Genomic DNA, 15,946 nt, shown 5'->3' with positions numbered 1-15,946 from the left:
AGATCTCCATTGTTGAATAGCAGTACAATATTGTGATCAACTTGTGACACTAACCTGCACCGTTGTTTTCGTAACAAGGGTGGGAGGGATGCGTCTTCTGTCCAACTGTTAGCACTGAGAAAGACCCCCAAGCACAAGTACAAAAGTATTTCTCATATATATATCTATATATATAGATATATATATTTCTTTATTTTTATGTGATTTAGATCTATTTTTATGGGAATGAAATGGGACACAGAGAAGAGGAGTGCCATACTTTGTGGATTTGCTTTCCAATTTTATTGTTTACTGCACACATCAAGAATAAAACTAGTATTATGAGTAATTACCTCTCTGAAGAAATGTCTTCCTCCTCATAAACAGACTCCTGTGTCGCTTTTGCAACACTCACAGAGCGCAAGGGCTGACCTTTGGATTGGTTTATTAGTATTTCACCTGAAACACACCCAAAATACACTCATGAATTATTGTAGGAAGAGAGAACCACCCACTTAAACCATACAACTGGCAACTGGTATGTTGTGCCTTCAAATGATCAGAATGTGTTTCCCCAAGGTTTATTAAATGTAAGATCATTTGACATAATGCTACATAAGTTGAGGTGATCAGTTCAAAATGGAAAAATATCATGAACTTGGTCCACCAGATAAAAGGAAAGGGGGGAAAATTCATTGACTGACTGAAAACCATGAATACAACTACAAAATGGGCTGAGAAAAGAGGTGGGAATGGGGCATGGCTCTGATGGTAAGAACAGTAGTCTTGAACTGAAAGTTCCTGCCTTGATTCCCAAGCTCCCCCACACCTGTCGAATTGTTATTGAACAGTACTCTGAATCCCTAACCACTCCCTGGGCACCACTTCAATGGCTTCCCACCGCTCATCCATGATGGGTAAAATGCAGGGAATAATTTCCCGTGTGGGATAGGGAATTTTAAAAATGCATCTTGCACAGGCTATACACAGGCACACCCTTTAACATTACATAGAAAGACCACTGAAAATGCCACAATAATTAGTTATGAATATTTAGATATGAATCTATGTACCACATTGATAGTTGTTAATCAGAGTTGAACCAACCCAAGCTATTTTAATTGTACACATTGCACATTATCAGTAGAGGTCTCAACTAATATTACAGGTGGGGGGTGGGATATATTCCTAGAAGTGCACATGCCCATATCTATATTCTTCATATACAGTATTACATCACAAATATGTCAATGTAATGAAGCATTAGCCTTTATCCATCTGATATTTTGGTCACAATGAAATAGAATGCGACTAACAACAAAATCACTGAGCGGCTTCTTTAAGACACAACTCTTCCTTGCATGCTTTTATGTGAATTTGTTTTTTTCAGTACATTCTGATGAAGCTGGCGTTTCAGGCGAATTGTGGCAAGTGTGGAAAATGAAGTGTCCATCTTGTGTACTTGTATATGCACAATGACTAAAAACATTGGGCTGTCGTCCCTCATGCTCATTAAAGGTCTAAGGAACAAGAATCTAGCGAATTACACATCATTATTATACCCACTCCTGATAATAATGGAGGGACACATTGTGACAAGTATACTGCGGGATCCATAGGTATTTTCCTTTTTTTAACACAATACACTGATACACTACAGACAGCCCACTGCAAAGTGATCTGACCTGATGGTAGTGTGTTGAAACCTAACTTGAGTCTTTCTAAACAGTGTTCTGCTGCGCCTTTCTACATAGGTTTAGCTTCTCAAAGCGCTCCTGCTCTATTACATTGTCATATAGCAACATTGTCACATCACAGCTTGAAACTTAGTTGAAGGGTAAAAAAGTCACAACGAAACACGACAGCTTTCACAGCAAACACAGGACTCCTGCTGCTGTGATGTAACTTCACAGGACACATTTATGATACTCAATCCTTCTTTGCTCTATATCCCTCTGCTTAGAACAAGCTTTCTATCTGATGGACTCCCATTTTGTCCTGTCACTCGGGGCACTTTATCATAACTTTTGCTCTGAAATCCTTCCAAATTTCTTGAAACTTTTTAACTGCACTCTCTGCTGTGAAAAATAAACTATCTAGATGTCACCCTATGTTTCAAGCGAATTGAATTGCCTTTTTTTTCCAAGTTCAAATTATTTAGTGGACTTCTGCCCCTCGCAAGTTGGATCCAAAAATAATTTGTCCTCTCTGATCCGGCTTGTATACGAAATAATGGTCTCCTTGACATCTTTTTTTCAAATCCAATCATCACCCAGTATTTACCTCATTACCTGCCCAAAACCATTAACATTATAATAGATGTATATTCACAAGTTTAATGAGGTTGACCTGAGAAAAATTAGACAAAAATTAAGTGTCTGCTTGAAGCAGACACTTTAGGAAACATTTCAGATGTACTGATTCAAGCACATCTTATGATGGCTTTCGGTTGGTTGTTGCATTGATTAGAATTATTGTAACACCTCATCACTAAGGTGATGCACTATTGCACATCACTAATTTAAAGGGAAATTTTCCACAGTAACGTAAGTCTTTCCTGACTAGGTCTGCAGAAGGGCTCCTACAACACTTTCTCAACAACCATGGGGGATTCCTTCAGCTGTTTAGGTTCCTGTCCCACCTTATGCAAGAAATACCATACTGATGTTGCTGGGAAACGACAACAGCTGACTTCATTGGGGAATCAAGGGTACATGCAATCCTTCGACAGGTGCTGCATCCATCAAATACAAGTACTTAGATGTCTTGGTGAAAGGTGGCTGGCTTCCCAGGGCAGAAAGTTCAACTACCACAAGATTTTTGTTGTCATCCCTCGAATAACCATGTCCCAGTAGAGGGTGTTTACTTCATCCCTCCTCTGTAAAGACTAGCATACAGTTGAGGTCCTCTTGCATCTCCCAGTCTAAAGCATAGGCAAGGTGTAGGGTCTAGGTAAGCCTTAAAAGCCTGACTCCGACCTTCCACAAGTCCATTCACTCACCATTTTCTGTATATAACTTAATCACACATCCACCTATACCGCTCCTGGCCCTTTGACTTGGTCCACCCAGACAAGATGCAGGAGGATATAGCACATTTTTTGCAGACTGTTTTCCTTTTTTGATCATTAGATCCCCCGTTGTTGCTAATAGATTAGCCACTGCAAGGTGTCTACACTGACCTGGGAAATGTCAATGTGACCCAGTCAGTAACCCAGTTACTTCTAGGTTAATTAATGCTGGAACACTTGGTTCCATTGAATCAACCGCCACAGAAAGAAGCTCTGGTACTTTTATTTGACGACATGAGGATCATGAGGACCTCATCCACAACAGGTCCTCTTCTCTGAATGCCCATGGTTTTGACAGAGTTGTAGTTTAAAGGCCACAGCCACACTTAGCAAACAATGCCAACAAACTCCCTAATTTTTATATGACGTGTCACTTCATTTACTACTTAAAACGCCTTAATGCTTATTCTCGAATGCAATACAATTGGTAATATATTATATACATTTTTTTCTGCATTTGGACAGAACTTTTTTGCTGAGTATGTTTGGATGGGGTGGGAGATAAGAACATTTCTCTTTATTCTGGGCTATCTTAGTAAGTTAGTAAATTCCTTGACAAAATTTAATTCATGTGATATATCAAGAAAACAGATACTCGCTGTATGTCTGATATATTAATATATAATAGCATATCCTTTGCAATATATCACAGAATTTTATGGTGACTAAGAGCTTGCATTTATGATGGAATATTTTGAGTTGCTCTAGATTAAAAATCAATATCATTTTCTTTAACACATGTAATTTCTCTCAGAGATGCCTTGTTAGATAACCCCATCCACTAAATGTACAACATGACAAAATGCACATTTAAACTTCCGAACTGTCTAGGTGACATGTTTGGGTTCCCTGCTTTTAGTCTGACACTACCTTCCAACGTGAACATTGTAAATTCACTTTGTGATGCTACTGAAGACACATTTGCTCAGAAGAATGAAACTTTTATTGTTGGCAGCTCTGATTTTTGTTCTTTCACAAATATGATTATTCAGGCTGGACTTCATCTCAGTGATGGACCACTTTGCTCATGGCCAGATAGATAACAAATGCAAAATCCATCATGGAAAAGAAAATGTCTAATTATAAGATGCATGAATGACGAAGGAAGAGGTGCTCTAGAATCTAACAACTTATACCATTTTTTTCGTCGTACAGTTTTTGGAGTGAGGAAATCCACCTTGGCATGCCCTTGAAAAAGAAACTTTTAGTACATAGTTGAATTGTTATTTCTGAAAACAACAGATACACAACCGATTAATAATTACATTTGGTACACTTACGGTTACTGATGAACAAAATCTAACTTTAAAGCTTTGCATATGCACGTTCAGATTGGCAAATAAACCAATTTCACAATGTAACTTTTTTCTTGCATCATGCACGGCTTGTTGAATAAACACCACTTTGCATCCGCCGTTGCAGCTGCACGCTTGTCAGCATTGCAATTTGTTTTTATTATTATTATTCTTATTCTATTTGCATCCCCTTCATCCTCACCCGCTCCCACCAGCGGCACCACCATCACTTCGCAGGCAAACAAGCAGTTTCTACCCGACATTATCTTCATCCAGACTCCGCTGGAAAGGGGGCTGAAATGACGGATGAAACCATGGACGAGACACTCCGGGACAGTTTATTTACATCCGAAGAGGCTGTGTAAGTTTAGAGGGAAGCCGCTACGTGCGTCTCCCTCTTTACTTTCATCGACCCCCTCCTCCTCCGCTGGCAGAAATTTATAAAGAACAAAAAATCCGACGAGGGAGGGAGGGGGGTTGATTATACGCTGAAGCTGAAATCGAGAGACGAACCAAGGGAAAGAGGAGTAATTTGTACACGGGACTTTCCCCCTCTTAGTCCCCCAAAAGGAGGGGGAAAAGTCGCAATATTGGAAACGGAGAGGAATCAGCACCTAAGGGCGTGAAAACGTCTGCAATTGTGGATACTTTATATATTTTTATTTCGAAAAAATATGGCCGAGAACGTTCTGGACTCTGGCCCGCCTTCAGCCAAGAGGCCTAAACTATCCTCTCCGGCACTTTCCGCCTCTGCTAGCGATGGAAATGGTGAGTATTATGAAATGATATGATTTGTAACGACGTTATTTGTGTAGTTTGGTGTTTTTCTGTGTCTTTCGTGTACTCGGGGGGGGGGAAGACGCGGGATTACTCTTCTGTTTTTGTCGTAGCTTGCTAATGTTAGCGTGCTAGTTAATGAGTGTGTGTCGGACGTAAGGAAGAGGTCTTCCAGTTAGCTTGCGTGCTAACAGCCATTTTTAGCCGGAGCTAGCAATGGTGGGCATTAAGCTAACATTTGCTAGCTAGCTGAATGCGGGTCTTCAACTGAAGGTGCCGTCTCTAACGGCTACTTTAGCCGTCTTGATAATAAGCTACATTCCGAACCAAGTTAAGATAAAGTTTTCAGTGTTCTATAGGTAAACCGGACTGACACCGTGTTATAGCCACGGATTCTGCAGTTTCAGTTTAAAGGTCGTTAACGCGAGAATCATGTTGTTTTGCTCCATCATAACTCGGACCATTTCCCCAATTAACGATAGTCACCGTTAACGAAAGTAGAGGATGTCGACGGCGTTAGCCTTGCTTGGTAGCTAGATGTAGGCCCATGGTCCGACTTATTGTTAAGATCAAATGGCCATTGTTGTATTTTTTCGTGGATGGCTTATGGCAGCAGCTGGAATTCTGGCCCAAGAGGCAAACTCTGGAGCATGGGCAGCGCCATGTCCAGCCACTGAGATATCAATCATCACGTCAAGTTTGCGGGGAGACACAATCATAAAATAAAACATCATCCAGATGTATCAATCATCTTATTTAATACTATGTACCCTCCAACTGTATGCTCGTTTCTGTCACAATTACGGAAAATATTACTTATAGGCTAAATGGTTCTACGCACTCATTTACGTCAAGTTGCGTGGTTTCAGTTAGAGGATCAGTCCTGTCAGGGGAATAATTTAGAGCACGAGGGCACAAGTTATTGAACCCCAAAACTGCACTCCAGTATCAGTGCAAAATCATTTTAAACGATGTCATGCTCCTTTTTTAATCGTGAGATCGAATGCTAACATAAATTACAAGTCAATGTCGGTTTTTGCATGCCAGCTGACTTGTTTTTGTATTATATTTTTTTCAAGCTGTAAACGTTTGGTTGTAAACTGTTCTAAATAGTTAGGTTTGAATAATTCTGTTTTGCTAAAGTTTAATTGTATATACGTAGTGTTGTACTGCATAGAACCTTTAGTGGCAAAAATATCACTGCAAGAAACCTTAGGCTGAATATGGTGTCCACTATGTGTTTTCAAATTTTAACCATACCTTTTTTCCCAATGAAATGGAAAAAAACAACCACAAAAAACGTTTTTCTGTTTTCGCTTGATAATGAGAAAAGGTGTCATGTCATAAATAACTAACTTCATGCATGTCTTAGTAAATAACTGTACGGATAATAGAGACATACTTCATGGTAAGTTGATCACTGAGATGATTTTGTGCTTAATTAATGCATTATATCATTGGGACTCAATTACGCCTGTAATGTTGTTATATTCAGGTGTTTTTACTTCTGATATAAATGTCAAATTTAAATAAACATTATATTATCACATGATATCCTTCATGGTTGCTTTTTGGGCCATTAAACAAGCTCTTCTGCCTGTGACTGTTGACTATGCGACACATTCAGTTACTTCAGAACTCTAATATTCTCTGCAAGTAGGCAATGTGTGTATATATTTGCATGGATAAAATATACATATACTTATATATAAGCTGATACTTGTAATTCTGGTATCTGCCAAAGCTCTTGCACAGATTTATGCTTACGTTTGTCTTTGGACTTAAGATGCCTTTATCAAAGCAATCTCATTTTCACCTATTCATGCTTAATAATGGAAGGATCATTTCTTGACTATAGCCCTTATCATCTACTTCTTAAAATGTTCTTGCTTTTTTGCTGTCTTATCGACTCCCCTTTTGCTAAACATTCCATTTATGATTCCTTTCAGATTTTTGCTCAATGTTTGAATTGGAGCAGGACCTCCCAGATGAGTTAATCAGCTCTAACGATTCAGGCCTGGTCAATGGTGGGAACCTCAACCAGTTGCATACCACCCTGGGTGGAGGCCCTGGGGGCCTGGGGGCTGGTGGAGGCAGTGGAGGGAGTGGAGGAATGGGTCTTGGGCTTGGTCCTGGAGGTGGTCCTGGGGTCATTGGTGGAGGCCAGGATGCAGTGGCCAAACACAAACAGCTCTCTGAGCTCTTGCGTTCAGGGGCGCCGACATCGACCCAGCAAGGGCATCAAGGAACGATGGGAAGCCCAGGAGTTCCCGCTTCCATCGGGCAACACTTGGCAAACATGAAGGCATGCCCTGGCCAGGGTCCTCAACAGATGATGAGCCAGGGACAGCAGCAGCACCTCTCTCCCCAGCAGCAAGCAAACATGATGCAGCAAAATGCTGCCGCTGGAATGATGGGTGGCATGAACAGGGCCATGATGGGTGCACAGCAGAAAGGAAATAATGGACAGCAACAGCCAGGCATGATTGGGAGCCAGGTGATGAATGGCTCCCCCAGGATGGGCTTTGGGAATCAGAGCATAGGTGGCAACAGCAACCTGTTGGCTGAGACCCTACAGCAACAGGGAGCTGGGGGACAGGCAGGGATGAGGGGCCAACAACCTGGAGCTCTGAACAAGGTTTGTACATCTTAATTTGAATAGAATTCCTTTTTGAAGGACCAGCTCAGCAGGAATTATTTGACATTTATTTTGAATTGTTTAATTCCCTCTTGGATTAAAACACATATTTTGCATTGATTATTTTCCAGTCCAGTCAGTTTTGGATGATTAATGATTTATTAAGGTATGCTCAGTAAAGAAATAACCCGTGTGATTCTATTGCATTGAATTGTGCAATTGCAAAACCTATATTTGTACTGCAGGATGACATTTAGTTTTAATGAAAACAATATATTTTTAAATGGAACTACAAATGACCTCTTCCTTGACTGCATCAATGCAGTTTTACAATCACAAACATAAACCTGTCCTCATTCATTAATATAGCATAGGAATGTCAACATATTCAAGCATCTAATTAATTTCACTGTAGGTTTGATATGAAATTCATGAAGTCTTAATCACCAAACCATGATAATCATTATTGGACTTAGACAAAATAGGTATCTTTCTGCAAGTGTTATTTAATTATCATGCACTTATGTAATGAAGAATTTTTAACATGGAGAGGCTGACTTCAGAGCAACTTAAAGAACTGAACTTTTTTTTTGTTCAAAATGTATTGTCAGTTGATAGTTACATTTGTATTATACTTAAAACAAAGCAATAGTTCTGACATGACCATGACAAATGAGCGACACAATGACAACTTTTGATTTTGCATTAGACAACAAAGGCAGTCAGAGTATATCCATCTCTTGTATATGGAAAAGGAAATGAAACATGCAAAAACCTTGTGAGGATGAGGACACAAAATAGTACAATAGGGAGCGATTAATAGTGTTGTAGTTGATAGTTTGCGGACCAAAAGATGAAGTATGTACGTCTGTTGATGCTTCACAGTTTGCTTGGCCATGACGATGTCCGACTCTGTGGCCAGTTCAACTGCTCTAAATAATTTCACTGGTGTATTTTAGCTGCAGCAGTGTGGCAAAGTCACCCAAAATCAATTCCATTATAATTATGGATTTGTTAGATTGACAGCAGAAGTTTTGCAATGGTACATTTTTCTGATTGGTCCATTATTATCAACACTTTACATTGATGTCTTCCTGTTTTCTTAGTAATGAAAAGGATGAAATGCACAAAACCTAGTATAACCTAGTAACAAGTATTTCATAATAATTAAAGTGATTAGAGATGTACCCATTGCAATTTCTTAGCTTATTCCACTTTTATATCTCCAAGAAAAAATATTGACTGCAAAAAAACAAAAAAACTTGCTATTGATCTTCAATGAAGTGGTTTCCAGGTGATATAACCCTGACTAAAACAAATCTAGAAATGAAGTACTTAGGGCTGCAAATGAAAAACTAGATCCTGCACATCCCCATCTAGCTAACATTTCATCCCCATAGCCCAAAATAGTGCAACAAATCAATTATAAACTGTATATAGTAAAATATTTGCATGAAACATTGTCCATTACAATAATAATAGACATCAGGTAACAACCCTTCAAATAAGAATGAAGATCAATGAATGCATGTGAATCTTAGTGAATGCAACAGAAGGTGCTGCCAGAGTAGTGGTAAGTTCCTGAACACGTTTCTTTGTAAACATTATCAGTGTTGGATCGCTGTTTCTTTTGCTCTTTTTTTGTTATTTACCCTGAAAACTTTCAAATTGAAATTATGCTTGCTTCATGGGTGTATTGCTGTAAATTTGAATGCCTTAGAATTGGTAAAGTGACCCTCTTCACCAGATTTCTGTTCATGTTGACTCATAATAAGTCCAGCTCCAAGCGGGAAAACTTGATTTCAGAAATGTCTTCAGAAATTTGCCGTTCCATTATTATAGGCAATATGTTGCTGTATTTCAGTGACATTTTGTTTACTTTTTATGGGAACGAGCTACATGCATTCCTTGTGTTAAAGCTTATTTACTATATATGCTGTGCTCTGCTGATAGTATTCATGATCGAATTCAGCCAGTGTAAAGGTACAATGAAGAGCATTTGCAGCAATAGACAGATCACATGAAAAACCAATATACAAGATTAAAATAATGGCACTTCTCCACTGTACAGTTCCATTACTTCTTGACTTGACTCAGTTCTTCTTGCATGTCCGTTAGGGATAATACCCGGTATTCAATATTTTTTTTTAAACTGGAGCCGTTCCAAGCTGATACCAAAATGTGAAGTCAGACTGCCAGCCACCGATTAGCCAAAGAATGTCGTCACTGAGTGCGGCACTTGACACAAGAATCACACCTGCCATCTTTTAAAATCAACAAAAGCGCTACATGTTAGCTTGGCTGCTGCTGTGTCGCACTACCTGTCACCTTCTTTGGCTCTCTTCTCTTGCTTTGTGTGGGATAAAAAGACAGACTGAGCAGCAAGCACACCGTGGGCTTCATTTCCTCCATTGTTTGTTTGTTTAGTGTTGCGTATAAAATAACATAATGGCAGTTTTGCGCCGCCATGCTATGATTGCCCTGCCCACATTGAAGAAGTACTGCAAAGTAAAGGAAAACCACCCAAACGAAGTTCAGAGAAGTCAAGGAGGGACTACGAAGTGGCAAAGGACCATAAGACTCCATCAATGATAAGCTTCACATATTCACCAAGTGTATCTCACTTTGTTAGTTAAGTTGTCCCTGTTCACATTAGTCTAGCAACCTGAAGGATCTTGAGAGAATTTTTAAACCATAGTGCTGGCATATATTCAGGACCAATGACTTTGGTGTTAACATTAAGAAATAATCAGTTGCATTAATGTTGCATCATGGAATTAAAAAAAGAGAAGACAAAATCAATGACTACTTTATGTTTTGCAAGTACTTCAATAGTGGTTTCTTTCTAAAAAAGACACAGCCTTCTTACCAAAGCTGAGGAACATATGTGTTTGGTAATACTGTTTTTATTGTTGACCACCATTTGATCACCTGTGCCTTGCTTCCCTGTTGTATATCAGAACATCATCCTGTTTGTTTAATTCTGGAAGGTTGGAACAGCGTCTCCCTCAATATAAAAGCAAAGGCATGGATGGCTATTAAATACACAAGTATTACATCCTAAATATAACATCCCTGCACAGGCAACCTCATTTTGAGATAAAAACACTGTATCCAAAATATAGTGCATTTTCTAAAATTGTAAGAATTTATTTGTGTTGCAGTTCACCATAATGACTGTGCAGAAGCATTATTTGCAAAATATGGATGGTATTGTTCCTGATATTGCGTACAAAATGTAGTGGGAAGGAGGAGCAGCTACCCCTTTGCTGCAAAATCATCAATTAAGTTACAAATGCTTTCTACTTTTCAGTTAAAGGTTAGGAACCTGATGGTTTTAACAATTAGGGTGGCCATGATTTGATATAAATAAATGACAGCCCTCTTAAAGCGTTCTGTAGCACCTACTTCTTTTTGGCAAGGTTCAAAATAATAATTGCATATATAATAACTAGCATTTATAACTAGTATTTATCTTGATTTGATTTTTCACTAACAAAGATTTTCCTGCAGGTCAGATTTAAGTGAGAGCTGGAAACTCTAGAAATTGTTTAATGCTGTCCAAAAAGTTTAAAAATATAAAGATGGAGTCAGTCAAGATATTACATTGAGTACATGTCATGCACAAGAAACTATAAATGATGCATATAGATGAAAAAAGATAGACTTGAAGCCACTGAAAATTAGATGAATCACTGTTTCATACACTGTGCTGTATTCGTCCAGTGTCTACCGCTCGTCCTACTCAGGGTTGCGGGATACCCAAGCTGCCATTGGGCGAGAGGAGGGGGTAAACCCTGGACTGGTTGCTAGTCAATCACAGCCACATAAACAGACAGCCCACCATTCACTCTCTCATTTGCACATTTGGGCAATTTTTCCAATTAACCTGGGGTATGGTTTTGGACTTTGGGAGGAAACCGCAGAAAACCCATGCAGACAACATGCAAACTACACAAAAAGCCCCCTGTCAGAATTGAGCCAGGGTCCCTCTTGCTGTCCGTCTCAAGTGTTAAGCCCTGCACTACCATGCCGTCCCACAATGCTTTATTGTGAAATAGTTACAGAAAACATTATTTGTAGTGCATATATATCACAATATATCTGATCATTGTGCACACTTCCAGCTCATGCTTTATTTTGAGAAAGGCTAAATGAGAGGGAACCTCTTTTACAGTATCTCCTGACCAGTTTTACTTAGTTGACATTACCCAATTAAAATTCACATGTTACAGCTATAGTCTGATATGAAACTACTGCCACCAATGTTCTTATGTTTTATATTTTGTCCACTTAGATAGGAATGATGGGAAACCCAGGAGTTCCTTTTGGAGGACCGTATGCAGGACAAGGGAATCAAGGTCTTGGAGGCACAGGGCTGGGCCCTCAGCACCAGAACAAAGGTCCCATGGCCAACAGCTTAGCCCAATTCAATGTGGACAAGAAAAATCAGTCCATGCAAGGACTGGCCACCATGGTATGAAATAAACAATTTTTTTTGTCGTCAGATGTAGGAGTCTCCTGCAATCAATTTTTGTCCAGGAATTAAGCCAAAACTGTTTCCTTCTTTATTGGCCTCAACTTTGACTGTTCATTTTGGATGTTCCTTTATATTAATTGACCAATTTTCTGAAATTGATGTTTATCTGATTTCTGTCCCTGTTGGTTCTTTCTGTTACTTCCCACAAAACATGCTACTGTATTTAGTATTTTTTTGTATTGATCTTGTCTCATCCTTACTCCCCTTCTCAGGGCTCCCAGCCCTCACAGGCAGGTGTGGGTGGTCCTTCCGGTGCCTCTGTGGGAGGTGCACCCGGGATGGTTCCTAGTGCACAGGGAGGTCTTGTTGGTCCGGGTACACCGGTCACTCCAGGATCAGCTGCGGCCAGTGCCCCGCCTACAGCTGATCCTGAGAAGCGCAAACTAATTCAGCAGCAGTTGGTACTCTTACTTCATGCACACAAGTGCCAGCGGCGAGAGCAGGCCAATGGAGAAGTCCGACAGTGCAACTTGCCCCACTGTCGTACAATGAAGAACGTCCTCAACCACATGACACATTGCCAGGCAGGCAAATCTTGTCAAGGTGAGTTGGAGCAGTACTACATGTTACCTGATGTTTACGTCATGATTGTCAGGTACTCATCTTAGGGTTGTAAAGGATAGAAGCATTTTTTGCTATGGCATTGCTTTTGATTTTTTAAAAATTATTTTATCAAAAGATCTTCTGATGAAAATGAAGTTTATGTCACTTCAATCAATTTAACTCTTCACCAAAGATGTTGTAGATATATAGATGACATTACTGCCATTGTACTTTGTTCTTGAAAGAACTGTTGCTGCAGTCTTATTATTTTTTTTGAGTAAATGAGTTTTGTATATTGACATTTCTTATAGAAATGGTTAGTATTAGTACAAATTTTGCACATAAATTAACCTACAAAGAATTCATATATTTGAACTTTGGAAGAGTCAGCAATCTCAAATTTCATTTTCCTTTTTTTCTATATCTCATGTGTTACCGCCTCTTGTCTGTGATCATGTCTCTCATTTATATTCCTGTTGTAACACATCCCATCTTCTTCCCTCCATCCTTAGTTGCTCACTGTGCATCATCACGGCAAATCATCTCCCACTGGAAGAACTGCACACGACATGACTGTCCTGTGTGCTTGCCACTGAAGAATGCTGGGGACAAGAGGAACCCGCAGTGTGAGTGTCTGTATCTGACCAAAACATATCCTTATACATAACATTTGTTCACACTAATCATTGAGTGTATTTTTTTGTCTTACACAATGTGATAGTTCAGATCACAAGGACTACTCAACTGCAAATCAAAAAAGCACTTAATTTATCAATCTAGACTATTGGTTTGACTATTCAAATGGACTCAAATTTTTGAGTAATCAGGCCTCATATGTGTGCCTTATTTTGAGTGTGATTGGACTGAATGGGGCTTTTCTTTTGCTGACGAGAAGTATATGTTAAAAATTCAACAAAAATGGCCCTATCAGAATTGCCTATATCCACGAACCTTTCTACGAGCAGTTTCATGTCAAAATTGTTGTAGAACAAGGATACTTCCTTATGAAACTGCTGACAGTGTTTGGGGATTATCTTCAGTAACTACAACTTTGTCTCTGAAAATAAATGAGTGAAAAGAATTGTCAACAATCTTAATAATGATACAATTTTAAGATGTTTTTCACAAACTACCAAATACATAAACAAAATTGATTAACATGGGGAGCTTGACTGTTTCAGATTTTCATATGTCTTTATAAACACTGTATTTGAAACATTTGTTGTAATGTCATTTTTGATGTTCAAATGTACAATTTAGTTTTCCCTTTATTTCATTTGATTTAGCTTGGTCAGTTTTTCTCAATGTACTTAGGATTGAACTTTCTCAGACGTCTGTATTTTATCTTGTAAACACATTAAATATCTAATAAACACACTTCTCTTTTCTCATGTCATCACAGCTTTATTGGGTGGGACTGGTGCTGGCCTTGGCAGCTCTCTCGGGGCAGTTCCTGGTGCTCAACCCAGTGCACCCAACCTCAACCCACAAAGTCAGATTGACCCTAGCTCCATAGAGAGAGCCTATGCAGCATTGGGACTCACTTACCAGGGGAACCAGATCCAGCCCCAGCCTGCCCAGCCCAATATGCCCAACCAAGGCCTGCAAGGTCAGGCTGGGATCAGGTCTATGAGTGCCATGGGTGAGTTAGCTGGCATAGCTGCATGATAGTCTCACCCCCTTTGTTGTATTTTTTAGATAGTCATTTATTGTTATCAATCCTGTTCGTAGTCCGTTTACTAAGTTTAGCACTGAGCAACTGTACCGGAGAGTTATGCAGCGATATAGCTGTATGAGACAAATTTTTTTCCCTCTACTTTTGCAAGGTACATCACTTTTTTTGAATGAATAAAATTCTGTGGCACACAATCAAAAACAATGTTGCAAATATACGTTCTGTAGCTTAATACAGCTGCCATCCAGTTGAGTGAAGGGTGTGTAATTGCTCTGCCTATCACACCATCTCCGGCACAGACACTTAACAATGAAAAATTATTTTCACTTGCTGTGAAAAATATATTTGGAGCAGTCAAGTAGACAACGTGCTCAAATATATGTATGTATTGAATCATATTTCTTGAATGTCATCAAACGTCATGTTACATTACACATTATTTGTGGCAAAGGAATGCAAATGTATCAATGTCCGTTTTCCTATTTCTCCCAATGTAGGTGCAAACCCCATGGTTGTTAATGGAGCAGTGGTTCCTCCTGCTCAGAATCAGCAAGCCAATCTGCTGCAGGATACGATGATACACCTCAGTGTAAACAGCCAAGGGTAAGAAGCATGTGACGCCATACTTGTGTAGTACTGTGCATATGCGCAGTTCGTTTTGCTGACTGCAGACTTTATAAACAGTATTTTAGAAGTTTAAGTACATTATTGAAGCAATGGAAAAATATCAGTCTCTTTCAGAATATCTCTAACGCGTTAATTTTCACTGTACATTAAATTGTATGTGCCATGGGCAACATTCAATTGTCGCTGAAAAACATACTTGATTTTACAAATTTACACAGTGATACTTGAAATTTACAAGCTATTTTTTGGCTCCACAACAGACATATATTTTGTCAAAGACCTTTTTGTCCATCCATTCACAAGTGAATGCCAACTTTTGTCCACCCAATATCACCATGAGTAATAATGTAGTTCTCAGTAGTATACTTCCAACTTGGGTCTCCACGCCAATCACCAGGACACAACCATTGAAGAAAACCCCAGCTTGCCTGTCTGTCCCCTTTCTTCATTTGTGACATTAGCATACCTCTTAATGGGCTCATGCACACGTAGGGTTTGAAAAAAGTTGGTTGCTATTGGAGGAAAAGAATATGATGTCAGACTGAGAACACAAATTCTCATGTGTACCCTATCCAAATTGGCATTGCATTACGTCTAACCATGGTTATGGAATTTTTCCATGTGTGTGTGATAGAAGGGAAGTACAATTAAAACAACCCGAATATCTTTTTCGTGAAATGGATTCTTTAGTGTTCACTGAGGATTGGATGCTATGATATCGCAGGGAAACTGAGCATGAACTAACTTTCACAATTATCTGCCCACTTCCCCTTATGAACAGACACTACTACTTTTCAATAAA

At 39.2% G+C, this 15,946-nt stretch overlaps 1 protein-coding gene across 4 annotated transcripts in view; it reads left to right on the top strand.

Moving 5' to 3' along the window:
* Positions 1 to 4,479: 4,479 nt before the first annotated feature.
* The window catches only part of ep300a (EP300 lysine acetyltransferase a), a 28,704-nt gene continuing 17,237 nt past the window's right edge, over positions 4,480 to 15,946 (top strand). For 2 of the 4 annotated variants that reach the window (XM_086141094.1, XM_086141092.1), the window contains exons 1-7: positions 4,480 to 5,112; positions 7,071 to 7,759; positions 12,057 to 12,236; positions 12,512 to 12,842; positions 13,355 to 13,468; positions 14,245 to 14,484; positions 15,015 to 15,120. In XM_086141094.1, coding sequence (XP_085997220.1) covers positions 5,019 to 5,112; positions 7,071 to 7,759; positions 12,057 to 12,236; positions 12,512 to 12,842; positions 13,355 to 13,468; positions 14,245 to 14,484; positions 15,015 to 15,120 — 1,754 coding nt within the window. In that variant the 5' untranslated portion in view covers positions 4,480 to 5,018. Of the gene's footprint in view, positions 5,113 to 7,070; positions 7,760 to 12,056; positions 12,237 to 12,511; positions 12,843 to 13,354; positions 13,475 to 14,244; positions 14,485 to 15,014; positions 15,121 to 15,946 lie in introns of all 4 variants that reach the window. The other 2 variants (XM_086141093.1, XM_086141090.1) reach the window with 1 other exon arrangement.

This window comes from Fistularia commersonii, chromosome 33 (assembly GCF_037954325.1).
Source record: "Fistularia commersonii isolate RoL2024-O1a breed Wild chromosome 33, RoL_Fcom_v1.0, whole genome shotgun sequence".
NCBI lineage: Eukaryota > Metazoa > Chordata > Actinopteri > Syngnathiformes > Fistulariidae > Fistularia > Fistularia commersonii.
Note: the sequence above shows the minus strand (reverse complement) of the source record. Positions and strands in the feature narration are given on the sequence as shown.